Source organism: Symphalangus syndactylus, chromosome 5, assembly GCF_028878055.3.
Source record: "Symphalangus syndactylus isolate Jambi chromosome 5, NHGRI_mSymSyn1-v2.1_pri, whole genome shotgun sequence".
Lineage (NCBI taxonomy): Eukaryota > Metazoa > Chordata > Mammalia > Primates > Hylobatidae > Symphalangus > Symphalangus syndactylus.
In genome coordinates, this window is record NC_072427.2 from 25,692,240 (window position 1) to 25,718,902 (window position 26,663).

Below are 26,663 nucleotides of genomic sequence, written 5' to 3' on the forward strand. Positions count from 1 at the left end.
GGTAACTGGTGTAAAGAAATGCAACTGTCTTCTGAAAACTAATGTTGTATCTAGCTACCTAACTAAACCCTATTATTTCTAGTAATTTAATGATTTAAGTTTTCTATAAAAACAATAATGTGCAAATAATGAGTGCTACCTCTTATCATTTTTCTGTCTTGTCTTGCTCCACTGATTATAACCTCCAACACAACTTTGAACAGTAATCAGTAATAGTGGGCAGTCATCTTTGTTTCTCACTTTAAAAGGAAGTTTTCCTCTTTTTAGTTGATGCTTGGTTTTGTGTTTGTTTGGCTAGTTGATTTCACATAGAACTATCAGCTTAAGGAAATTCCTTTCTAGTCTTAATTTATCAAGTTTAATTTTTCTTATCACGAATGGGTGTTAAATTCTATTACTTCACCTGAATCTATTAAGACAGTCGTAATGGTTTATTCTCTTTATAATCCGTTAATGTGATCAATTTACAGATTTTGATAATTAAACCATCCTTTATTTAAACAGAACATGCAAGTAAGTAAATAATTTTAAACTGAGAAATTTATATTGTAAAATTATTGCCTTCATCTGTTTTATATGACATTTCATGTTTAAAAATGTTTGGCTACCAGACATATTTGAAAACCACAGGATCTTTCAAGGGTCTTTCTACTCCGCAATTCTACAATTGCCCTGCAGTTTGAATTATACTCTTAAAATTTCTCCAATCCTACAAGAAAAAGCTTCTATTAGATGTTAACTGAGTGTGACAGTGTAGAAAAGGGAATCAGACAAGGACTTAAAAATACATTTAAGTAACAGAGAGGAGTGCTTGCCTTTGAAGATATGCTCAGGTCTTCAACTCAGAGGAATACAAAATTACAATTTATGATCATAAGCTTAGTCACAAATAGATGCGAGACAAATAATGGCAGTTCTCTTACAAAATTAGGAAAGTAGAAAACTAAAAGACCAAAAAATAAAATTAACTACCAGAAAGAATAAGAGAAAAAGTAATACAAGGGAGCATTCTGGTTTTCCTTTTTATTTAATCAAAGACTGGTGAATAAACATAAATACAGCACAATTACTTCAGATCATTCTTCATATTGTATACACACAAACCCATGAACATAATCTGAAAGAAACCTGTAGACAGCAATGAAATGCATACAGCTTTTTCTTCCCTCACTCAAAAAAAAGTTTAAACACACAAACTTAGAATCTCATCAGCACACACTCTCGTGACAAATGATTCAGACATAAATAGTGGGTGCAAAGAAACTATATGCTAACATATGAATAACCTTTGTTAATGAAAAAACAGAAGCAGCCATAATGATTAAGATACATTCAGTTACCGATAACTAGTTGTGCCCTAAAGGGCATTATTAAAAGAGAAATCCGTGCTGCAGAGAAAAGCGATATATACATACACAATGAGAAAATAAACTGCAAGATTAATGCATGCATGTTTAATACTGGAAAAATCACAGCCCTCCAAAATTTTTGCACGTTTGTTATAAAAGCCCTCTGCACTCAACTAAAATTAAAATGATCTTAAAAGGATAATACTTGTAAAGTTTAAGTCTTCTCAGCCACAGAAATTGCAATGGAAATAAATGTTCAGAGTCATTTTCAAAACAAAACCAAAACAAAACCAAAACAAAAATCTATTCTTCCGATGACATGCAAGATACACTGCTCTACATTCCCAATGACTAGGAAAAAAAAACCTCAAGTCAATTTTTAGTTTGCAGATGCTCAAGAATTTTGTATTCCCGCAGGAGTTCAAATCTTTTGGATCTTTTCGCCAACAACTACTGGATTTTCTTTTCTGATTTTCTCAGCAGCATCAGCTTTGTAATTGTAAGAGCAATTGTGTACATCTGAGTAACGGTGTACACCACAGTAAACATTTCCACACCGGCATTCAAACCCTGGAAATGGAGTAATACACATACATGAGTTGAAGGATGAAATATTAAGGTCTTCAGCATAATTAATACTGAACAGCACAATATATTTAGGGCAGCAATGTAAACTAAAGAATCATTCTAAATACACTGTCTCACAAACTACATTCTTATTTACTATCTGAGAGCTTCATTTCTTGTTCCTATCTACAAACGTAGGTTTGCCCTAGAGCAAGTCCTCTGAGCTTGTTTCTTCACCTGTGATATGGCAACAATTACTTCTTTAAAAAAACACAGTTGCTAGGTTGAAAATGTAAAACATTGTTCAAATCCAAACACTACAATGTGAGAATAAGCCTACTGTCAGAAGGCAGTCTTGGCATTTATTTAAGAAAGATCAAATAATACCTCTGAAAGAACTGTTAACGAAGAACACAGCTTCGATATTTGCTTTTCTCTGCTAACCTGCAATGGAGATGTGAACTGTACTGCAGTTGAGAGGTAAAGAGCACAGGATCTAGAGTCTGACTGCCTCAGTGTGAATCTACTTACTAATGAAGGCAAATTAGCCTCTCTGAGCCTGAGTTTCTGCATCTTTAATTTTGGAATAATAATAAGTAAGGATTAAATGAGGAATGAATTTAATTCTGAACATATGGTAAAACACACAATAAATGCTACTTAATTTTAAGAAAATGCCTGGAGTTAAAGCCAAAATCGAGATGTAATGGGTGCAGCCAGTCTTTATGTAAAACTGGTCCTGCTCCCCCAAATTAGAATTTTATGGTATGATACAATTGTTGGAAATGGAGCATAGGAATCAATATTTTAAACATTAATATTTGATGTTAACATCCATTGCCACATTTTTAACTTCAAAGACTTATTTGTAACTTCATAATAATCAATGAAAAATGAAGCAAACAACACTGTATTAGATTGGACAAGATGAAAATTACTAAATCTCACCCTTCGAATCCTGAAGTCTGAGGGTTTGTGAGATTTAGAAAGGCTATCTGTTTTTACTTTTTTTTTTTTTTTTGAGACGGAGTCTCACTTTGTCGCCAGGCTGGAGTGCAGTGGCATGATCTCGGCTCACCACAATCTCTGCCTCCCGGGTTCAAGCCATTCTCCTGCCTCAGCCTCCCGAGTAGCTCGGATTACAGGTGCACGCCACCACACCCAGCTAATTTTTGTATTTTTAGTAGAGACTGGGTTTCACCATGTTGGCCAGGATGGTCTAGATCTCCTGACCTTGTGATCCGCCTGCCTTGGCCTCCCGAAGTGCTGGGACTACAGGCGTGAGCCACCACACCCAGCCCTAGAAAGGCTATCTTTAATATTAAATATGTATATTTTAAAATGTCTTTTTTTTAGACACAGGGTCTCACTCTGTCACTCAGGCTGGTATGAAGTGGCGCAATCATAGCTCACTGCAACCCCGACCTCCTGGGCTCAAGCAATCCTCCCACCTCAGCCTTCTGAGTAGCTGGGACTACAGGTACATGCCGTCATGCTCAGCTAAATTTTTAAAATTTTTTGTAGAGACTGAGTCTCACTATGTAGTCCAGGTTGGTCTTGAACTCCTGGCCTCAGGTGATCCTCCCACCTTGGCCTCCCAATGCTGGGAATACAGGTGTGAGCCCACCGCACTGGGCCATGTTTGTATTCTTTAAATATACATGTGCTAAGGTATGGGCAAATCTGAAACATCTTTTTAAATTTTCTCTTTTAAAGATGAGGTTTCATTATGTTGCCCAGGCTGGTCCCGAATTCCTGGCCTGAAGCAATCCACCCACCTTGGCCTCCCAAGTGCTGGGATTACAGGCGTGAGCCACTATGCCTGATCTTGAAGCATCCTTGATATTAAACTCTAATTTCCTTTCTTTTTCATCTCCAAACCAATCCTTAACCAGAAATAATCTTCCTAAAGCAAAGCTCTGCTCAAAATCTTATCTACTCTTTTCTGTAAGTCCAATTTTTATGCAAAGTATTCAGCACAATGCCTGGCACATGGTAAACAATACATTTTAACTATCTATAGCTGCAAACTTTCCAACTAACCACAGTACAGTTGACTCTTGAAGGATGCCAGATTTAGGCATACAGACCCCTCTACAAGTCAAAAATCCATGTGTAATTTTATGTTCCCTCAAAACTTGAGCTATTAATAGCTTATTAACCAGAAGCTTTACTGGTAACATAGTCGACTAACACATATTTTGTGTTGTATGTTTGTATATTATTAATATATAATGTATTCTTATAAAAAAGTAAGCTAGAGAAAAGGAAATGTTATTAAGAAAATCACAGAGAGGAGAAAATATATTTACTATTCATTAAGTGAAAGTTGATCATCATAAAAGTCTTCATCCTTGTCTTCACATTGAATAGGTAGAAGACGGGTTGGTCTTGCTGTCTCAGGGTTAGCAGAGGTGGAGCAGGTAAAAAAAGGGGAGGCTGGAGAGGCAGGCATACTTGGTGTAACTTTATGGAAATACAATGTAATTTCTGACTTTTCTGCTTTTTTGTTTCTCTAAAAATGTTTCTATATGGTATCAATTCTTCTTACACCATTTGCTTTAGTTTTAGTTCTCATATCACGGAAGAGTCCACGTTGCAAATGAAGTGAAAAGCAATCTTGAATAATCAGACCCCTCTGTCAGACTGTCTAGCGTCAATCTATTTTCTGGCACTGCTTTTTCTTTTTCTATGTCTTCTTCCTCACTGTCTGGCAGTGGTTTGGAAGCAGTTCATCTCCATCAAGTCATCTTCTGTTAATTCTTCTGGTTTGGTGTCTATTAGCTTCTGAATGTGTCCAAGATCCCTATCTTGAAATCCTTCACCCCCAACCTTTCTTGCATATCCACAATCTCTATCATGATTTCCATCCTGTGAAGTCACGCACAACATCTGGACACAGTTTTCTCCTGCAAGAATTTTTTGTTTCAGGCTTGAGAGCTTTCACATCTTCTTCTAAACAATAATGGTATCTTGAATGGTATGATGTTCCCTCTATTGGGGTTCTCTTCCATAGCACTGACAATCTTTTCGATAGAGTACCATGTGTAATGAGCCTGAAAGGTTTTTATGACCCCTGACCTAGAGGCTGAATTAGAGATGCTTCTCTGGGGGCAAGCATATCACTTCGACGCCTTCAGTGCTGAACTCATGAGGTTCTGGGTGGCCAGGGGCATTGTCCAATATCAAAACAACTTTAGGCCAGGAGATGTGGCTCGTGCCTGTAATCCCAGCACTTTGGGTGGCCAAGGTGGACAGATGACCTAAGATCAGGAGTTTGGGACCAACTTGGCCAACAGGGCGAAATCCCATCTCTACTAAAGATAACAAAGAAATTAGTTGGGCATGGTGGAGTATGCCTGTAATCCCAGCTACTAGGGAGGCTGAGGCAGGAGAATCGCTAGAACCGAGCAGGAGGAGGTTGCAGTGAGTGGAGAGTGCGCCACTGCACTCCAGCCTAGGCGACAAGAGTGAAACTCCATCTCAAAAAAAAAACTCAACAACTTCAAAAGGCAGTCCCTTACTGGCAAGGTACTTTCTGATTTCAGGGACAAAGCATTAATGTAACCAATCACAAAAAAGGGTTCATATTGTTTAGGCGTTCCTGTTGTACAACCAAAAGACTGGCAGCTGGTGTTTATCTTTTTCCCTTCAAGACTCGGGTTAGCAGCTTTATAGGTAAGGGCAGTCCTGATCATAAACTCAACTGCATTTGTACAAAAACAGTAAAGTTAGACGATCTCTTCCTGCCTTAAGTCCTAGTATTCACTTTTCTTCCTTAGATCTTTGTGACCTTTTTCTTCCAGAATAGGACACTTTTGTCTGCATTAAAAATTTGTTCAGGCAGATACTCTTTCTCCAACAACTTAATATAGTTTGGGAACTTTCTTAATGTAGTTTGGGAACCTACTGCCTCTTTTTTGGCAGAAGCTGTTTCTCCTGTTATCTTGACTTTTTTTAAGCCAAACCTTTTTCTAAAATTACCAAACCGGCCAGGTATGGCAGTTCCGGTCTATTATCCCAGCACTTTGGGAGGCTGAGGTGGGCGGATCACCTGAGGTCAGGAGTTTGAGACCAGCCTGGCCAACGTGGTGAAACCCTGTCTCTACTAAAGAAATACAAAAATTAGCCGGGCATAGTGGCACACACCTGTAATCACAACTACTTGGGAGGCTGGGGCAGGAGAACTGCTTGAACCCAGGAGGCGGAGGTTGCAGTGAGCCGAGATAGTGCCACTACACTCCAGTCTGGATGACAAAGCAAGACTCCATTTCAAAAAAAAAAATCAAACCATCCTTTGCTGGCATTAAAGTCTCCAGCTTTAGAATCTAAAAGCTGTCATATAATGACTTCACTTTTTCTTGAATCATAGTATGCCTTTCTTTATAGCAATCCTGCACCCACATAAAAGCTGCATTGTCAATACAAAATAAAAAGGTATTTCATAAAAAAGTACAAGGTTTTTGTGCCTGCTGGCATAGCTGCAGAGACAGCTTCACAAATTTCCTTTTTTTTTTTTTAACAATAGTCCTTACACTGAATTCATTTATCCTGAAATGGCAGACATCATTCATTTTTCTTGAAATGGCAGAATAGCACCTGCAGACATTAATCTATGGTACATACCAAGCCAATTCAACTTTTTCTTGTAATGTCGGACTTTTCTCTTCTTGGGAGCACTTCCAGTATCACTAGTGGCACTTTATACGAGTCTTATGGTATTATTCAAAGTTTACAGTATTGCATTAAACACGATGAAAAATACATTAGAACCACAAGAGATTACCTTTTACTGTGGTAGGCAATTTACTACAGAGACAAACTGCTGAAACAGAGGTGATCAGTGCTGATTAAAATGCATGGCATTTTAAGTGGATACCTGCAGCACCTGAACTCACTGCAATAGCAATAGGAGGTGGCCATGAAATTGTTAGAAGTACAGTATATACTACAGTAACTTTTTGCCACTAACGCTTAATACTGCATCTTTACATTTGTTTACATTTCTCTTGACTATGAATGGCTTCATGTATGATCTGCATATTGTATAGGCAAGTTTTGATAAAACTAATTTTTTATAATAGGTTTCTGCATATTCTGTGGTAGTAAATGATAAAATACACAAGTATCTACACGTTTTACACATTCAAGACATGCCTAACTTTTCTTAATTAAAAAAATATATTTCTAGGCTATACGGTTCATCTGTGAGTTTTTTCCAATTGCTGCAAATCTCCAAAAAATTTTCCAATATATTAGAAAAAACTCTAAGTGGACCCCTACAGTCCCATGTTGTTCAACGGTCAACTGTATATGTTTTCAGTCTTATTTCTTTATTCCTGTTGGATTGCAGTACACGACACTCTTGTTCACATATTATGTGCTATACAGCGACATTCCCCTATTCACGGTCCCTGCACATGCCCTATTCATTTTCTTCAAGTTATTCTTTCTGCCTGAAATGCCCCTATTTCCATCAGTTATAGGTCCTACTCACTCTTGAAGACACACTGAAACATTCTGCCTTCATGGTCCTTTCCTTGCTGGGCCTCTAAGAACTACCACTTTTAAATGTAAATTAGTTACTCTCACCCCTGAATTCCCAGAGCAATCTGACTGTACTTCATGTACTTTCTTTGCTAAATGCTTTTGAACATTTCTTTCTCCCTCCCACCACCATCTGCATCTGATAGCTATGTTACAGTAGCCAACATATATTGATTACTTAATGTGTGGCAGCACTGGGCTAACTGCTTACATGTCTTAACTCACTGAACCCACAAAACAATGTATGATTAGCCCTATTTTATACATACAAAGTACTTCCAGTTTACCAAGTACTTCAAAATATTCTCTCCTTGAAAGCAGGAGCCACATTCTTCGATCTTTCACAGAATCTGGCACACTAACCTTATTTGTCTAATACTTCTGAAGTCAACTGAAATAAAATTCTTTTTTAAAAGCTATTCATTTCACTTTTAGGTTTATAATCAAAGCTATTTTTATTTCCTTAAGAAAATTCAGAAGCTGAAATATATCCAATATTAACTCTCAAGGGAACAGGAACAATCTTAATTGAAGTCAATAATAGTAAGCTATGCATTATTATAAAACATCATCTTAATTTTAAACATTTGATTTAGGTCCTTACCAGTAAGTCCCACTTTCTTCCTGCACATGAAACAGCGATTCTTTTTTTGTTTTGGTTTTTCAAGAGACTTGCTTTGCTCTTCAGATGGCCGCTGTGCCGTGTCTGATACTGAAGCTGACAAAAATACGAAGGTGGCAAAATTTAATTATTCTGTAAGATTTTGCTATTCCTCATCCCACCCTCCCTAGTCTATTATTCACAGGATACTGAGGAATTTATTAGCACAGAAAACTAGTCATTAAATTACAAAGTTGTTTACAAAAATATGACCCATTTTTGTTAAATGTATGTATATATGCATGTAGAAAATAATCTAGAATATGTAATGATACGTTAACAGTGGTTGTATAGACTTTCTTCTTTAGGTTTTAACTGTATTTTCTAATTTTTCTAGTAACTACAAATTTAATCAATAAAAGGCACATAAACAACTACTACTTGAATATTCTAAGGGAGTGTGCAAGACCATAGCCACATGCATAGTTCTTAATATTGTTCGGGGTCAGAATGACATCGGTTTCCCAGAGAACAAGGGAAAAGGTGAAACCAAGATTCTGTGGAATATTAAGTATGTTTAAAGTTCCCAGAATGTTTCACATAAAGGCACTTTAAATGTTACAAATAAAGCAAATTGAAGCAAAGAAGCTTTAAAATGTTGTAAGATAATAAGCTGATGCATTTATGTATGGAAACCAAAGCCAGATTTACCAAGATTCGGGTTAAATTACTATTCTGAAATCTTAACATGCCTCCCCCTCCTGTTGCTAACCACTCTAGCCCTCATGAATGCTGTCACCAGAGTCAGAATCATATAATATGACCTTGCAGACGTGACATTTTGCTCTAAAATGGTGGAATTTGCCATAGATCAAATTCTTAACCTCTCCAGTTTTATCACCAACTAGACTTTCCCCAGGAATCCACTGCTCCATTAATCTACACTGGGAATACGACATGTACCTTTGCTCACACTTCTTACAATCTATTCCAAAGGGTTTCCTTTTTCCCCATTTGATCTAGGTCCTCTTCTTTTTCAAGACCAAGGTCAAATACCCTTTCCTTGTCTCAATTCTCTGTAGCTTCTCACTCTGATTTTCCTTAACACCTTTTCCAAACACTGGGCACCTCACGAGTTCCCTCTTCAATCCATGCTTCACACATTGCATCCAATCATCTGCCTTAAGTGAAAATCTAATGATGTTCCCTCTGATGTTTAGAATTCCTCAATGGCTCCCAACTACCCCCCAGGATAAAGCCCAGAGATCCTTCATGATTTTCTTCATCCTTCTTTCTCTAGCCTCATCTTTCACTATTCCTCAACAGTACTCCATGATTCAGCCATACTGAAGTACTTGCAGTTTCCCTGGACATATCAAATTCTCTTTTGCCTCTGGGCTCTTGTTTAAGTTGTGCCTTCCAAACAAAATACTCTTTCTATGCCCCTCTGGTCCCTCTTTTTATCAGGCTAACTCTAACTTGTTTTTCTTGTTTAAGCTTATATAACCAGCTCTTTCTCCACTGCCTCTCCAACAACCTTGGAGTGGGAAACCCTACTATGTATAGCACTTTTCATATTAAAATTCCCTCACTGGCTTAACCTGGTTTAACTCTGAATTCTTTGAGGGGAGACATCGGTCCTATTTATCCCATTATCAGTGCCTATCCCAGTGTCTCCAACCACATAGCAGACACTCGACAATAAGTATCTGTTGAACTGAATTACTTACCTATTTTATTTATGTGCCTCATTTCCCCAACTACACTGTAAGGCCACTGAGAAGAAGGATGGTTACCTTATTCCCCATCTGAACCTCCAGTCCTATCACAGTGAACTACACATTGTAATACATGCTCAGACATTTGCTGTGATTCTAACCTGCTTATGTTGCCATCATTATCTCATATTTTAACAAAAGATGACAAAAGGCAAAATGCCACAAAGAAGTAAATATGTGCTAATGACAAACTCTATAGCATGTTACTCCCCTCAGACACGCTGAAACCAGACAGGAGATGGTTCTATTAATAATACTGTGAACATATTATTTTTGAAACAGAATATACAGACACATCAAACCTTTTATTTTCAATGAATAAATATCCCTAGAATGTAAGCTCCAAGAGGGCAAGGGTTGAATGTCTTGTTTACTGTTTATCTCCAGCTCCTAGAACAGTATCTGATAAGCCTATCTGGCTATGCATATAGACCCAAAAACAGCTTAACTTGCAATCAGAAATGAACCTACTGTATTTATTGGTTTTGAAACCTATAATCCATAATATCTAACCTGTTCTCCAAAAACAGTCTGATATTAAAAAAAAACCCATTTAACAGCAGTAACACTATTACAAGATTATAGTTTTTAACAAAACTGGTTTAACTACTGAGACGCAAATTTGAATGGGATCTGGAAATGGAGAAGAGTGAAAATACATCTGTCTTCTATGCATACAAATGCTACTGCATATGTCAAAAGACATTTCACAGTATTAACCCTAAAGCCCCAAAGAAGGCAAATGGTTTCTTTTTAACTGAGGCAAATGCACAGTCTTTAAAGTGAAGGATCAGAAGGCTATCTAAAAGCTTATATGCTACAGCTCAAATGTGGGACCAATAAATGTCGATTATATACCCATGAGGCTAAGGTAACCTTAGCTTACCTGAAACTAATAGCTGACAACCTGAATTTCAACAGTCACAAAATGGATTCACGGACAAGATGATATAGTACTATTTTTAAAAGTCTATGATTCCCAGAAATCATCCTGTTTCCTCAGTTTTTATGTGAGTTTTAAGACCAAAGAATACCTTATCAACTTCCAAACAACCTTTCTAGCTTTAGTTTCAACATACAACTGCCTGAACTGATCACTTCAGCAAATAGTCTTTTCATTCTTTCTCAAATTTCATTTTTCCTATCTGTATGCGTTTGCACTCACAAGTTATCCTCCAGCAAAAGCCCTCTTCACTGTCTTGGGGTGGTGGGGAGATATAATTCACATACCATACAATTCACCCTTTAAAGTATACAATTCAGTGGTTTTTATTATATTCACAAGGTTATAAAACCATCACCGCTATCTACTTTCAGAACATTTAAGTCACATTAAGGGAAAACTGTACTCATTAGCAATTACTGCCCACTTTCCACAGTTTCTGTCAACCACTAATCTTTCTGTATGACTAGCCTATTTCAGACATTCTATATAAATAAAATCATACAACATGTAGCCTTTTGCACCTAGCTTCTTTTATTCAGCATATTTTCAAGGATCATTCATACTGTGGCATGTATCAGAATTTCCTTCCTCTTGTGGCTGAATATTCTACTATACGGATATACCACATTTTTTTTAATCCAATCATCTATTTACAGCCATCTGAGTAGTTTCTATTTTTTATTATGAATAATGCTGCTACGAACATTTGTGTACAAGTTTTTGTGTGGACATGTTTTCAATTCTCCTGGGAATCAGGAGAAAAATGCTGGGTCATATGACAATTCTTTTTGATTTTTTGTGGAGCTAGCAGATTGTTTTTCAGAGTATCTGGCACCATTTTACACCCCCACCAAGGCAGGAGGGCTCCAATTTTTCTACATCCTTGACAATACTTTGTTATTGATTAGAGCCATCCCAGTGGGTATTAAGTGCTGTCCCGTGACTTCCATTTCCCTAATATCTAATGATGTTGAGCATGTTTCGTTTTCTTTTTTTTTTTTTGGGGGGGGGGCGGAGTTTTGCTCTTTTGCCCAGGCTGGAGTGCAGTGGCACAATCTCAGCTCACTGCAACCTCCACCTCCCAGGTTCAAGCAATTCTCCTCTGCCTCAGCCTCACAAGTATCTGAGACTACAGGAGCGTGCAATCACGCCCAGCTAATTTTCGTATTTTTAGTAGAGATGGGGTTTCACCATGTTGGCCAGGCTGGTCTCCAACTCCTGACTTCAGGTGATCCACCAGCCTCGGCTTCCCAAAGTGCTGGGATTACAGATGTGAACCACCGTGCCCAGCCCTGTTGAGCATCTTTTCATGTGTTTATTGGAAACTGGTTTATCTTTTCAGGAGAAATGTCTATTCAAGTCCTTTGCTTATTTTTAAAATGGGTTTTCTATTGTTGAATTGTAATTATTTATACGTTCTTATCACGTGTATGATTTGAAAGTATTTTTCTCTCATTCTGTAGGCTGCTTTTCCACTCTTTTATTTTTTGAGAGAGGGTCTCATTTTGTCACCCAGGCTGAAGTGCAGTGGTGTGTTAATGGCTCACTGCAGCCTCAACATCCCAGGTTCAAGTGATCCTCCCACCTCAGCCTCCCTCCCCAGCAGCTGGGACTAGAAGTGTGCACCACCACACTAGGCTATTTTTTGTACAGATGGGGTTTTGCCATGTTGCCCAGGCTGGTTTCAAACTCTTGAGCTCAAGTGATCTGCCCACCTTGGCCTCCCAAAGTGCTGGGATTACAGGCATAAGTCACTGCGCCTGGCTGTTTTTCCACTCTTTTAAGCAAAAATCTTTATTTTGATGTAGCTCGATTTATCTATATTTTCTGTGGTTGCTTGTGGTTAAGGTGTCATATCTAAGAAACCACTGCCTAAACCAAGATCACAAAAATTTATACCTGTTTTAAGAGTTTTATAGTTCTATTTGTTTTAGGTCTTTGATGTATTTTGGGTGAATTTTTGCATATGGTATGAGGTAGGAGTCCAATTCATTCTTTCGAATGTGGATATGAGGTTGTTCCTGCATCATTTGTTTAAAAGATTATTCTTTTCCCATCAAATGATTTTGGCACCATTGTTGAAAGTCAATTGCCCATAAATATAATAAGAGTTTATTTCTGGACTCTCAACTTTTTATTCCACTTACCTTTATGACTATCCTCATGCCAGTATAACATAGTCTTGATTACTACAGCTTGTATTCAATTTTGAAGCCAAGAATTGTTAGTCCTCCAACTTTGTTCTTTTTCAAGATAGCTTTGGCTGGCCGGGCGCGGTGGCTCACGCCTGTAATCCCAGCACTTTGGGAGGCCGAGGCGGGCGGATCACGAGGTCAGGAGATCGAGACCATCCTGGCTAACACAGTGAAACCCCGTCTCTACTAAAAATACAAAAAATTAGCCGGGCGAGGTAGCGGGCGCCTGTAGTCCCAGCTACGCGGGAGGCTGAGGCAGGAGAATGGCGTGAACCCCGGGGGGCGGAGCCTGCAGTGAGCCGAGATCGCGCCACTGCACTCCAGCCTGGGTGAAAGAGCCAGACTCCATCTCAAAAAAAAAAAAAAAAAAAAGATAGCTTTGGCTATTCTCACTCATTCTTTAGAAGCAGAAGAAATGCCTGATTTTTCAAACCCATACAGCTTTCCTATATCAGTCCAAAGAGACTGTCCCCCTCTGATTTCTCTGAACCAATAATTTGACAATCCAACTTTGTATAAAGTCAGAAACCCTCAGAGTAGGAAAGAGCCTGAGAATTCTAGTTCATCCTGCCACTAAGCACAGCATTCCCCTCTACATGGTCTCTAACATCAACTCATCTTTCCTAGAATGCTTCAGTGATGCAGACCTTACCATCTTAACATATGACATCATTCGAGTGTTGGAAAGCTTCAAAATTCTCTCTTACTCTAGGCCTCCTACAACTCCCAAATCACTTGGGCAATATAAAGAATATCTTCTGCAGCTTACAAAGCTCATCCAACCTCCATTATCTCAGTATCTTTTAATACCCTGTAAGAGGGATATACTTACTCTCTTTTAAGAGTAATGAAAGTAAGGCTCAGTGAAGTTAAGCAGGCCTATCAAGATAGGAAAATAGAACTTATGAATCCAAATTCAGTATTTTTCTACTATGACCCAAGATCTGAGGGACTAAGAGGTTGACTAAATTTAAGCATATTCTTCAACAGTTTTAGACTGTACCAAAATGCTTAAAGTAGTTCTTTTAAAAGCTAGCAAATGTGAACCGGAAATCTGACTTATACTCCTGAGTGACACTATGTAAGTAAGGTACTGCTGTATTTTTAAATCAAAAAGAACAACTAAGAAACATGCTTCAATATGCTAAATTCTCAATGAAACATAAAAATTCTTCAGAGCCATGTGGCCAATATGAAAGCAGTACCACCCACCTGGTAGCAGCATACCCTAATTATAAGCAGAATACCTGTAGAGGAAAAAGTTGTTCTGAATGTTCCAATTACAAAATGTTACAAAATTCTGGCTTAGACATACAGCTGCTACTCATATACCTTCTTCCATCTGGGATGGTTTTCCTATCTACATAAATTTCCCTTGAGGGAACCATATGGAGTGAGGAAGAAGAAAACTGATACAGAAAACTGATACCTGGGTAGTTTGCTAAACCAGTTGATACTACCCTGAGAACTGAGGGAGATGTATGTGTTAACAGGAATAGACATATCCACATCCTAGTCCAACAAGCTCCACGATTGTCTAATCATAAGAATACTGGCCTCTATAAGTTAGGTCCCTGGATTCCAGTTCCAGCTCTTATGACCATATGACTGACTCAAAGAGACTTTTTTCTCTCTCTTTTCATCCATCTATTAAATAAATGGAAAAAAAGTTATTTGAATTTGATCAAAAATAGGGAAATCGTAATTGCATGTAAGTGTATATGAGTGTGTGCACATACAGAATACACATGTGCATATATACGAACATACATGTTTATATTTGTGTATGTTTATAATATAAAGGGTATTCTTAATTCAATAGTATGTTTTTTTTAAACTAGGTTGTTAAGAGATTTTACATACTGAAACCTAATCCTCCTCTCTTAAAACTGAGATGAAACTTATACCTAATTTATCAAAGATTTGCTGCTGATATTATGAATGCTAAGTTTTTTAAAGGTACTTACAAGTTAATACTGGTTTAACCTAAAAGTCATTCAAATCGTGTATGAAAAATGAGGCCTATACAATTTCTCCTAATATGGCATCAGGACCATCTTTTGAAGTGATATACTCAGGGCTAAGTGGAGAAAACGGTATTGTTTTCCATATACCACAAATGGAAAGAAAAACACTTTTATACACAAATGGTATAAAAACACTTCTTCTGTATTATGATAGTTCGCCAATCTATGACCTTTATTCTTTGTCAAACTTCTGTAAGTACTATTGTATTCTTAAGCTTTATACATTTTTTTCACTGTCAACATTCTAAAATTTTTTTTTTTTTTTTGGAGACGGAGTCTCGCTCTGTTGCCCAGGCTGGAGCGCAGTGGTGCCATCTCAGGTCACCGCAAGCTCCACCTCCCAGGTTCACGCCATTCTCCTGCCTCAGCCTCCTGACTAGCTGGGACTACAGACGCCCGCCACCACGCCCGGCTAATTTTTTGTATTTTCAGTAGAGACAGGGTTTCACTGTTAGCCAAGATGGTCTCGATCTCCTGACCTCGTGATCCACCCGCCTCAGCCTCCTAAAGTGCTGGGATTACAGGCGTGAGCCACCGCACCCAGTCTTTTCCTTATTTCTTTAAAAATATTCCTCATTTCTGCCCTTCCTTAAATTTTTTGATGTAACTAAGAAATAAGAATTATTCACTTAAAACATTTATCAATTTATCACAATATGCTAGATGGACTAGAATATTTACGTTGACCACACAGAATATTCTTTTGTTATGGCAAAATCTACACAAACAAGCAAAGGGTCAAGTATTTGCTGGGTATGAAAAAAAGCAAGAGGAATTACCTAGCTTATTTAAATTTGTTTATTTAATTCTTGAGACCGGGGGTGGGGGATTTGCTGTGGTGCCCACCCAGGCCGGAGTGCAGTGGCACGATCATGGCTCACTGCAGCCTGAATTCCTGGGCTCAAGCAATCCTCCCACCTCAGCTTCCTGAGTAGTTGTGACTACAGGTATGTGCTGCCTCACCTGGCTAATTTTTTGTTGTCCAGGCTAGTCTCAAACTCCCAGACTCAAGCGATCCTCCTGCCTCAGCCTCTCAAGTAGGTAGGATTATAGGCACAAGCCACTGTGCCTGGCCTAAATTAAAAATTTAGCAAACTTAAACTAGGATTGGCAGATGTATCTGTTACCATCATGTGCACACCATGCACAATGAAGTTTCACTGGTAAATCATCTCACAGGCAGAATGACACACTGCTCTTCATTATGCTTATCTTTCCAGAGATCTTTCCTTATTACCATGTTATTTCCATACACTGCTAGAATACAACTAATTAAGCAGAGATTATTTAGTAGCCTCCAAAATGGCCTACTCCGCATTCTCTCTCCCTACTACAAAAGGCTTCATACAAATTTTCAAGTCTTCCTAGATCACTTTAAGCTTCATAATGGGGAAATGAAGAGCTTGGGCAAGAACACTAGATAGATACCATGCTGTGAATACAAGCAACTGAATGTGACGATTGCATACATGGGGAAGAAGAAGGAGAACTGCCAGGCAAGACAGACATAGTCTCTCAGATAATGAGTCAAAACACAAAAGAAAGAGATTCTCCTCAAACCAGTGGCCCCAGTTTTCTTAGAGAGTAGTATATAGACTGAACTGGCTAAAATAGTAAAAATGAACAGTGTAACACTGCCACACATTCATTTAATTATATTTTCCAAACTAAACAAATTTTGAATTTGTAACGTTTATGCTGATGATAAAATTACATGTAAGTGTGAAATGGCTCCCCAACATGTTAATTAAATACTTAAAGATATAAAGTATTGAGTTCATAGGGAAAACAGAAAAATATGTATTTTAAGCTGGCAATTTTTTTATACATGCACCTAGGATAGTGACTGGCCTGTAATACTCAAGTAACAAAATACATGCTAGTTCATATACAAACCCTGCAGATCTTCTGTTTCAGGTACTGCTTTGTCCACAGATGTACTGTCCAATTGAGAAGATGCTACAGATTCTGATAAAAGTGACTGATTTGATACAGGGCTAGAAAAGCAAAATATTTCATTTTAAAAGGTGATCTCTACACATGAATATTAACTAATGTGACATAGTAAGAGTTCAACATATCTAAGTAGATGATTAAGATGAGAACACAGACATACTTTTTTTAATAACTTAAACATAATCATAGAGCTTTAAAACTAGAGACCAATTTGGACCAGAATTTTACTGCCTTGGAAACAAAGCAACAGTGTATATGTCCTTTGTGTATTTCAAGTACCACATGAATTCACTAAATGAAAACTAGCATGATAAAGACATGCTTAAAGAACCCTAAGACAAAGCTGTAAATGATATTCTGGCATAGCAAAACTGAACATCTCCTATCGTGAATTGGAAAAAAGGAACCACAGTGTAGGAACTTAATATATTGGTTCCTAAAAGCAGAATAAAAATGAAACCAGTATTGCTGTATGCAGTCTTCTAAATGATGTGACTTCAGAGTTAAAATATATATATATACATATTACAATATAAACAAATATGAGTACTACATCATGATATTAAACAATGTGTGACAAGACTATTTTTTTAATACAAGATAGTAATACTTGCAGAATAAGACTAACATTTCACTTAATATGCTTCCAAAGGACTTCAGGAGTAGGTCAGGATATATTATGAGAAAGAAAAAGATGCCTGAAAAAGAAATCTAAGACTTAAAACGATAACCCCCGATCCCTCAAGGAAAAAGCAAGAAATCGCTTTTTCTAACTAGTTATAATCAGACAGATAAAATTTTAGGCCAGTTAATCTAAAAGTAGCTTTACGTAGTTTTCCTTATTAATCAAACACAGAATATACTCTTTAGTTTTTATTAGCATTCCCATTAGAATTCAGAGACTACATCTTACCTGGGCTGCATAGATGAAGATGTAGAGTCTAATGTTGACTGAGCTTCTGGGACACTGCCATCTGTGCATTGAACTGGTAAAGATTCAGACAGACTACTGACAGAGGTTGCTGTAACAGTACCACATTTCATGTTAGTGATTCTATATGCTCAGCAGTCTAAGACCTTATCTAAAAAAATCAAAATCCATTTTCCACAGAACACAGTATAGAGATTTTCTTTTAATATGTAGTATGTTGGTTTATTATTTTTAGTTAAAAATTTTTCAATGGTTTGCCAGTGAAAAATATGTTAATTTTAAACCAAGAAGGAAACCATCAACAAATTGTATACATTAATAAACTCCTATTTCTTAGGACTGAATAGCACCCAAGCCCAAATGCTTTAATTCAAAAACATCTTCCAAGTACTAGAATACAAATGAGATATTTAAATAAGATGACATAGCAGTGAAGAATATAGGTTCAGAATTAAAATCTATGCTCAGTACATTAGGTTATAAATGTAGATGATGATTTAATTTTAAGACAATTTATACTCATTTGATCTTAGCCTTAAGAAAATTTGGAGTTTTGGTTAAATGGTTGTAGGTTTTGGCTTGAACAGAAACAGACAAGATCTCATACACAATATTAAATTAACGACGTAATAGCCTACACTTTCATTAACCACAAAAATCTATACATGCAGGCATTAACCTACATGAGAACTATCGTAAATGAATACATTAAACACTTTCCTTTTTGCAAAGCTTATACTCAGAATCCTCATGATCCTTCTTACACAACTACTGAAACAAAAGACCACCTCAATTCCAAGAATATCCTTTGACACAAAAAGGCATAAAAAACCCTAGTGAACTGGGGTTGAACATCCCTTACTATGAGTTAATCCATGATACTCCTCCTTCCTAATGGAGTAAAGCTTCGTCTCAAGTCCACTGAGCTGTGGTTATCAATAATCCACTCCTTCCTTCAACAACTACTTGAGCTGTAAGTCACACCAGATAAAGGAACAAAGGTTCTTTTATCACTCTTCCCTTACTTTCCAAGATAGTTGAGGTGTCCCCTCTATTTTAATAAAGTAATAGAATTCCACAGCCACAGAAATAAGATTATGGTATGAATTTACAGTATTTTCAATGAGTGATGATACTCATTCCTAACTCCTCACTACTGATTATAATCACAATGTGTAATGAGAAATTTTACTGATATGAATATGGTAATATAAATACAATGTGAGAGCAGAAAAAGGTATTGGGTATACCGAACTATCCACTTCTATTTCAATTATGAATACAGATGGGTTTTACTAGAATTACTTACCAGGTGGGCTTATTCTACCATTACTACTATTCTGTCTTTGAAGATGTTCTTTATAGCATACTGAACACATGCCATTTGTACGAGGGTTTCCATAAAATCCACAGCCAGTGGAACAAAGCATAGGCACTTGGCTGTGATTAGTTTCTTGAGCCATGTTCCTCCGTTGCACACCTGAAATTTATATAAAATTAGCAAAGAACTCAGACACATAACTTCCAATCACACATTATCCAAAACTGCTTTTATATGATAAAGAAAAAAACCCACATATACCAAACTATTCTACATAACTGTCCCAAGACATAGGGCTAAAAAGGAGAGGAAAATATAAAAACCAAAAGGACACACACTGAACTTTTTATCTCCAACTCACTCTACATAAGCAAGTCTGTACAAGCTCAGAAAGTATAAAGAACTCCTAGAGAAAGAAATCTGTTTTGAAGACTCTACCCCCGGAAGGTTAAGGATAACTTATTAAGTCTAGCTCAGTTTGGACCCTCCTAGTAATAAGAGATATACATTATAAGTTTTGATGTATGTTATACTATTTAATTTCTAAGGATTTAAACTTGTGCTGGAAGTTCATGTGCTAATGTGTGTTATTTATTCTGTTTTAAAAGCATTTCACATAGTATCATTTCTGGTGAAGATATGGAGAACTGGGCTGAATGCTTGTAAAATGATAATAAATTGGTTCAATCTTTTTGGAAAGCAAGTTAGCAATTCACCTCAAGAACCCTGTAAAAGACAAATATTGCTATCCGAACCAGTCATTCCCCTTTAAGGGTCTTCAACAAAATGACTAGAGTATAATCAGAAAAAGAATAATAAAATATAAGGGATGTGCTTCACAGCATTATTTATAATTTTTATAAACTGACAATAACATTAGAATGTATGTAGTTTTTTTTTAAAAAAAGCATGATATATAAATGACAAAAGTTATGCAGTCATTAAAAATATTTTAGAATACTTTTTGATGGAGGGAAATACTGATAATAATAATAATAAATGAAAAGGCACAATATGAAATGCGTATACAATATTTTGCCAATTAGGAAAAAAGGAGCACCCATTAATCATCAAAAAGGACAGTAATGAACATATCCCAGGATGGTGAAGCTAGTGTTTTTCCCTGATTTGCACCTTTACTTTTAAAATTCTCTAAAATGAAGATATTACTTGCCTAATTGGTGGAAATTTTTATTTTTTTAAGTATTTAAAACTAAAAAAATTAAAAACTAACAGGACAGAGGCATTAGACAGGCAAGTGATGCTGGGACTGAGGGAATTGTTTGGGAACCACATGAAAGCAATAGTCAATTACAGCAGATGGAAGAACCCCATGTGCCATTTCTCCCATAAAGCAACTGGTTCTTTGGCATGAATAACATGACAGAAGGTACTAACAGGCTCTCTTTCTTATTAAAAAACAACAATCTCCTAAGTGAAGGTTACTCCAAAATGGGTGTATATGTATTACAGATGAGTCTATTTCAAAGATCATGAAGAATGAGACTAACCAAAGAAGGAAAATGTTTTGCCACTGAAATTTCCTTGAACTGGTAAACACCCAAGGAAAGCATTCACAGTTTACTGTTACCAACTAGATTTCTCTTTCCCTACATTATCTGAAGACTGTTGATGGGTAGTGAGGATTTATACATATTTCAGAACCAAGAGCAATAATGCACTTGACTGAATTACAAAACAAGACAGCAGGCTTAGCATTTGCCTTTTAAAACAAAAGTCCTAAAACTGTTGAGGATAGTTAAACCTTTAGCCTATGAACACAATTTGGGATTTTGGCAAGAATCTTTCTTATTCCATGATAAGTCATTTCAGAATCCCATCTTTGCCACCTTTCTTTTTATAAATGCTACTTTAGAACCCTCTTTCTTCTACAGCCCTGTAAAATATATACATATATATATACACACACACATACATACACACACATATCAAATTAAAAAATAACAATCACAGTATAGAAATGCTAATGTCAAATTTTTTTTTCCCTTTTTTGCCTATTTTATGAAGAATACTGGTCTGCAGCTTTCTTTTTTTTATGTTTATCTGATTTTGGTATCAGGGTAATTGCTCAAGGTCATGTAGCTAATTAATAAGTGATGGAGGCTGGGCATGGTGGCTCACGAGGTCAGGAGATAGAGACCATCCTGGCTAACATGGTGAAACCCCGTCTCTACTAAAAATACAAAAAAAATTAGCCGGGTGTGGCGGCATGTGCCTGTAGTCTCAGCTACTTGGGAGGCTGAGGCAGGAGAATTGCTTGAACCCGGGAGGCGGAGGTTGCAGTGAGCCGGGATCGCACCACTGCACTCCAGCCTGGGCAACAAAGGGAGACTCCATCTCAAAAATAAATAAATAAATAAATAAAATAAGTGATGGAGCTGGGATTCTATATATAATGTATGTGTGTATAGATATACATATATAGTATGTATATGTGTATAGATATACATATATAGTATGTATATATGTATATACGTATGTATGTATATACGTATATACATATATAGTATGTATATATGTATATACGTATGTATGTATATACGTATATACATACATACACACACACACACACACTCAATTCAATACCTGGATTGAATCCCAGCTCCATCATTTATTAAGTCGTCAATGATTCTCAAAGTATGGTTCACATACCCCTACAGAGGTCAAAATTGTTTTCATAATAATACTAGTGAGTTATTTGCCTTTTTCACCACATGGACATGAGCATAAATCCTGCTATAGCAATCGTGGGGGAAAAAAATAGCTGAAACCTTATCAAGGAGCCAAATCAAAGCAGTGGCACCCAACTGTACTAGTAGTCAATTCTTCATCACCATGCTCTCACAGTAAAAATTATTAATTTTACTAAATCTTGACCCTGAATACACATCTTAACATTTTACATGACAAACTGAGAAACATGCATGAAGCACTCTTGTTGTGTAAAGAAGTATGAAGACTGAAGAAAAAGCACTGTGCAATTGTTTGAGTTGTGAGCTGACTGAATTACCTTTTTCACGGAACACGTTTCTTATTTGAAAGAATGACTAATAAACTGGTTATTAAGACTTGAGTATTCAGGCTGGGCACGGTGGCTCACGCCTGTAATCCCAGCACTTTGGGAGGCCAAGGCGGGAGGATCACGAGGTCAGGAGATAGAGGCCATCCTGGCTAACACAGTGAAACCCCATCTCTACTAAAAATACAAAAAATGAGCCAGGAATAGTGGCAGTAGCCTATAATCCCAGCTTCTCGGGAGGCTGAGGAAGAAGAATGGCATGAACCCGGGGGGGCGGAGCTTGCAGTGAGCCGAGATCGCGCCACTGCACTCTAGCCTGGGCAACAGAGTGAGACTCCGTCTCAAAAAAAAAAAAAAAAAAAGACTTGAGTATTCAGTAGACATTTTTGAAAACGAACAAAGTGCACTCATCACTTCAAACATCTAATAGTATTTGTTATCAAAGACAACAGTCAAGTGAAAAAAACCTTGACAAGCATCTCCAATATTCTGAGTTTCTGATAAGATTCATGGTGATATTAATGAAATGTGATTAATTGCTACTATATCAATATTTGAAATATCATCATAAGACACTGAATCAGTATTTTCTAAGCAACCAATGCTGGTTGCTTAGCAAGAAATAGTAAGAAATTACTCATGAACAGAAGATCCATTCAAAGTGAAAGGCCAATGAATTTTAATGTAACAGGACAAAAAGTTTTATATTGGGGTGTCCAATCTTTTGGCTTCCCTGGGCCACAGTGGAAGAATAATTGTCTTAGGCCACACATAAAATACACTAATACTAACGACAGTGGCTGAGCTAAAATAAATAAATATATAATAATGTTTTAAGAAAGTTTATGAATTTGTGTTGGGCCACAGATTGAACAAGCTTGTTTTGTATGGTTTCAATTTCACACTGCAACTATCCTTTCAGAAACTATCAATTGTCAAGTTTTAGTGTAATATCAAAGAACCTCTATTATCTGAAAATGTTATTAAAATATTCTTTCCAAATACATATGAGCCCAGATTTTCTTTATAACACTGTAACAGACTGAATGCCAAAGCAACTACTAGAAACTTGCTATTAAGGCAGACTTTTAAAAAAATCTGCAAAAATGTGTTAACAATGCCACTCTTCTCATTAACAAGTGTGGGGGAGAGGAAAGTGGTCATTTTTCATAAAATATTTTAAAATAAACTAGTACTTAAAACATTTTCTCAGCTTTAATTTTTAATATGATTTATTTCACTAGATATAACTCTCATACACAAAAGCCCTTCGGGATATTTACACCAAAATTTTGAGAATCTACTGCTTATAAAACGTGCACTCTCAGTATAGACAGTTTGCCCCCCAAGGGGGAAAACACTGATTTCTGGAGGAAAGGGTCACAAAAGCCCTTACTCTTGTATAAAACAGAGATATACATAAAATACATAAACAGACCTGCAGTATGTCTCTGGAGTTAAAATCTTCTGGAGGTGGGGGCCACTTAAGAAGAAAAAAAAAAACTAAAAAGGCTTCTTAGGGAAAAAATAGAGAAAAAAGACTGAGGAACTCGGGTCTAAACCACCAACTGTGCTATACCGCTTATTAACAACATTAAAGTATAAGAGAGGAATTAAAGGAACTCTCCCAATGATACTGGTAAATATATGGCTAGCAACCAAACAGTAAAAAGATAAATATCACATTTCCATAAAAACTCGTGAAAAGTCATAGATGGAAGTACAATATGACCACTAAGCTTTTCATTACAATTACTTCAAAACATTAAAGTTTGAAAACATGTAACACTACCAATTTTCCCAAGTCAAACTGCCTGCACGGCATCAAATTAACAATGATTTTCATAACTCAAGAGGCACAAAGGGTTTCTCACAGGATTCTTAAAAAAAAAAAAAATCAGTCTTATTAATCGTTAGGCCATAAAATGTACCTTTACATGAAGAGTCAGAAAGACTGAAAAAGACGAAAAACCATAAAAGGGTAATTTAGTTTATCTGAATGTGTAATGGCATAGATGGGGTAGCTATGAAGAAACTAAACTGAAGTCCTGCCTCCCTCCCTTTGCTACTATACCTTTTTGGGGAAATCAGTCTGGCATTCAAATGATCAGGGAGGAAAAGGGATAAGGGGAGGAAAGACAGAACAATTCCTTAACTGCTGCATTGTGGAATTATAAAACCACAAATCCAGAGACAGAGTAAGATCACTCTACTAGATACTTTAAAAATGATTAGCATGGTATAATAAACAAAAGCCTATGAATTGAAGAGAATTCATAAAATGTGACTTTTAACTGTTCATAACATTCGTAGTCAAACCCCCAACCTATTACTTCCTCTAACATCCCAGACAATACTTAACAGTTATCAGAGTTTACTATGTGCCAGGAACTGTTTTTATTGTTTTATTTATATCTCGTTTAATCCTCAATAGAACCCTATGATGTTGGTGCTGTTGATATCCCTATTTTAAAAACAAACAAAAAAATGATACTCAAAAAGACTTAGTAACTTGCCCAAGTTCCCCTATCTGGTAAGCAGCTAAGTCAGTGTCTTTTGATCTAAAAAACAAAACAAAACAAAACAAAAAAACAAACCAACAACAAAAAAGAGAACTGTCAAAGTCCACCATATCCCTGAAAACCTATAATTTTCTGAGCATTCATTAATTCTTATTCCTTTAAGTATACATTTTAAATTCCATTTATTTATTCAATCTTAACATATTATGCAGCTTTAATTAGCTAAAACCATGCTCTTGAAAAAATTTGTTTTTCCTTTATGTCTTTTTACCTAGGAAGTTCTTAGCAGGATTAAAAATTCAAGATTAAATGTTTTAAGACTGTAAAGAAAATTCATTATCAATTATTAAAATTCTGACAAAAGAATAGTAATAATGGCAACATAAACTCAATTAAAACAGCACATACATGTGAATTAAACCTACTTTCCTGTGCTTCCTTCCCTAAAGGTAAGTCACCATGTTCCAATAATTTTTATTTTGAAATGTTTCATCCTCTTTTATTTTTCATCCCAACTGTGGTTCTCATTGCTTGTCATACCTGGGTTATTTTTAACAGTTTACTGCCCCTCCTCCTAATACATTTATTGAAATTCTCCTAAAACACCCAGTTCTCATCATATTACTTCGGTTTTAGTTTGTATAGTAATTGTCCCAGAGAGGAGTACTCAACCTAGCATTCGTGCTTCCCATAATTTAACCCGAGCAGCCTAATTTCCCTAGAAACTATGCTGTATGTAAACAGAATGGGCTTGGAGTCAGGTCGGCAGCAGCTGGAATCCCAGCTTTCCCATTTTATTACCTGTAAAAGCTTGGACATGTTACTAAATTTTCCTGGTTTCAACTCTCTAAGAGGGCACTTACATCATTTATCTAACCAGATTAAATAATGCATATGAAAAGCATCTAAACAGTGTGTGGCACACAGCAAAGTTTCAATAACTGTTCTTACTCTACTCTTCCTAAAAGCAGAGGTCCTTTGCTTCCATCTGTTTGAAACAAATCATGCTCACTCTTGGAAACAAGCTTCTAGCTCATATTGCTCCTTTTTTAATATATCCCGTCTACCTTTGTACTCTGCTTGTAATAATCCTACCTATTTCAGGAAATCAGCTTAAATTCTATTTCTTCTGGGCCCCTTTCTGACCACCTCAAGCCTCTTCTACTCTATATTCCTAAGGAAGCTGCTGTACCACTCTTTTGGGGCACTTAATTGTACCATTACTCAAATACTTCACTGGTATACAACTCTGTTCCCAGATAAACTCTAAGCTTCTTCAAACCCTCTTTATGCCTAACATGAACCCCACGAAATATTTTGTTGAGTAAACACACTTCATTATTGTCACGAGTATTCATGTCAGGCAAAAAACGGCTATATTCTGTTGAAAAGGGGAGAAAACTGATGTAGAATGTTTCACGGTGCAATATTCATAATTTATATAATGAAACAGTTATTCAGTAAGAATGACCAAGAGCCCAAGGCAGTTATAAAATGCATACTTTTTTTCACTTCATTCTTTTTCTCCCTCCTCCCGAAAAAAATAGGGAGAAAATATAATTTAAAATGATGAATTAGTCCAAAGAAGTTGTGAACTAGCAAACCTGAGTTAAATCTGACCCATAGCCATATTTGATTGGCCAGTACCTATTTTTTTTAAAAAAATTAGTTGCTAGCATTCAAAAATTGGGGAATGTCACATAATTCCAGATTTCTTCTGTTGAAAAATAGGAAGATCTGACAATACTGGACTCACGTTCCTCAAATTAAAACCCATCAGCTAGGGCCCTCTTGGGCAGAGCTTGTACTCTCCAATTCAAGACCACCTTCAATTTTAGTTATCTGACTGATCTTATAAGTAATCTTTGGCCTTTTCATTTTGG

General features: G+C 36.6%; 1 protein-coding gene across 12 annotated transcripts in view; it reads right to left on the reverse strand.

Moving 5' to 3' along the window:
- Positions 1–1,008: 1,008 nt before the first annotated feature.
- ZFAND6 (zinc finger AN1-type containing 6) overlaps positions 1,009–26,663 on the reverse strand; it is a 77,375-nt gene continuing 51,720 nt past the window's right edge. For 10 of the 12 annotated variants that reach the window (XM_055277497.2, XM_055277495.2, XM_063638641.1 and 7 more), the window contains 5 exons: positions 19,207–19,377; positions 17,880–17,988; positions 16,907–17,007; positions 8,068–8,181; positions 1,009–1,919 (listed from right to left, as the gene is read on the reverse strand). In XM_055277497.2, coding sequence (XP_055133472.1) covers positions 1,771–1,919; positions 8,068–8,181; positions 16,907–17,007; positions 17,880–17,988; positions 19,207–19,360 — 627 coding nt within the window. In that variant the 5' untranslated portion in view covers positions 19,361–19,377 and the 3' untranslated portion in view covers positions 1,009–1,770. The remainder of the gene's footprint in view (positions 1,920–8,067; positions 8,182–16,906; positions 17,008–17,879; positions 17,989–19,206; positions 19,378–26,663) is intronic. The other 2 variants (XM_063638645.1, XM_055277500.2) reach the window with 2 other exon arrangements.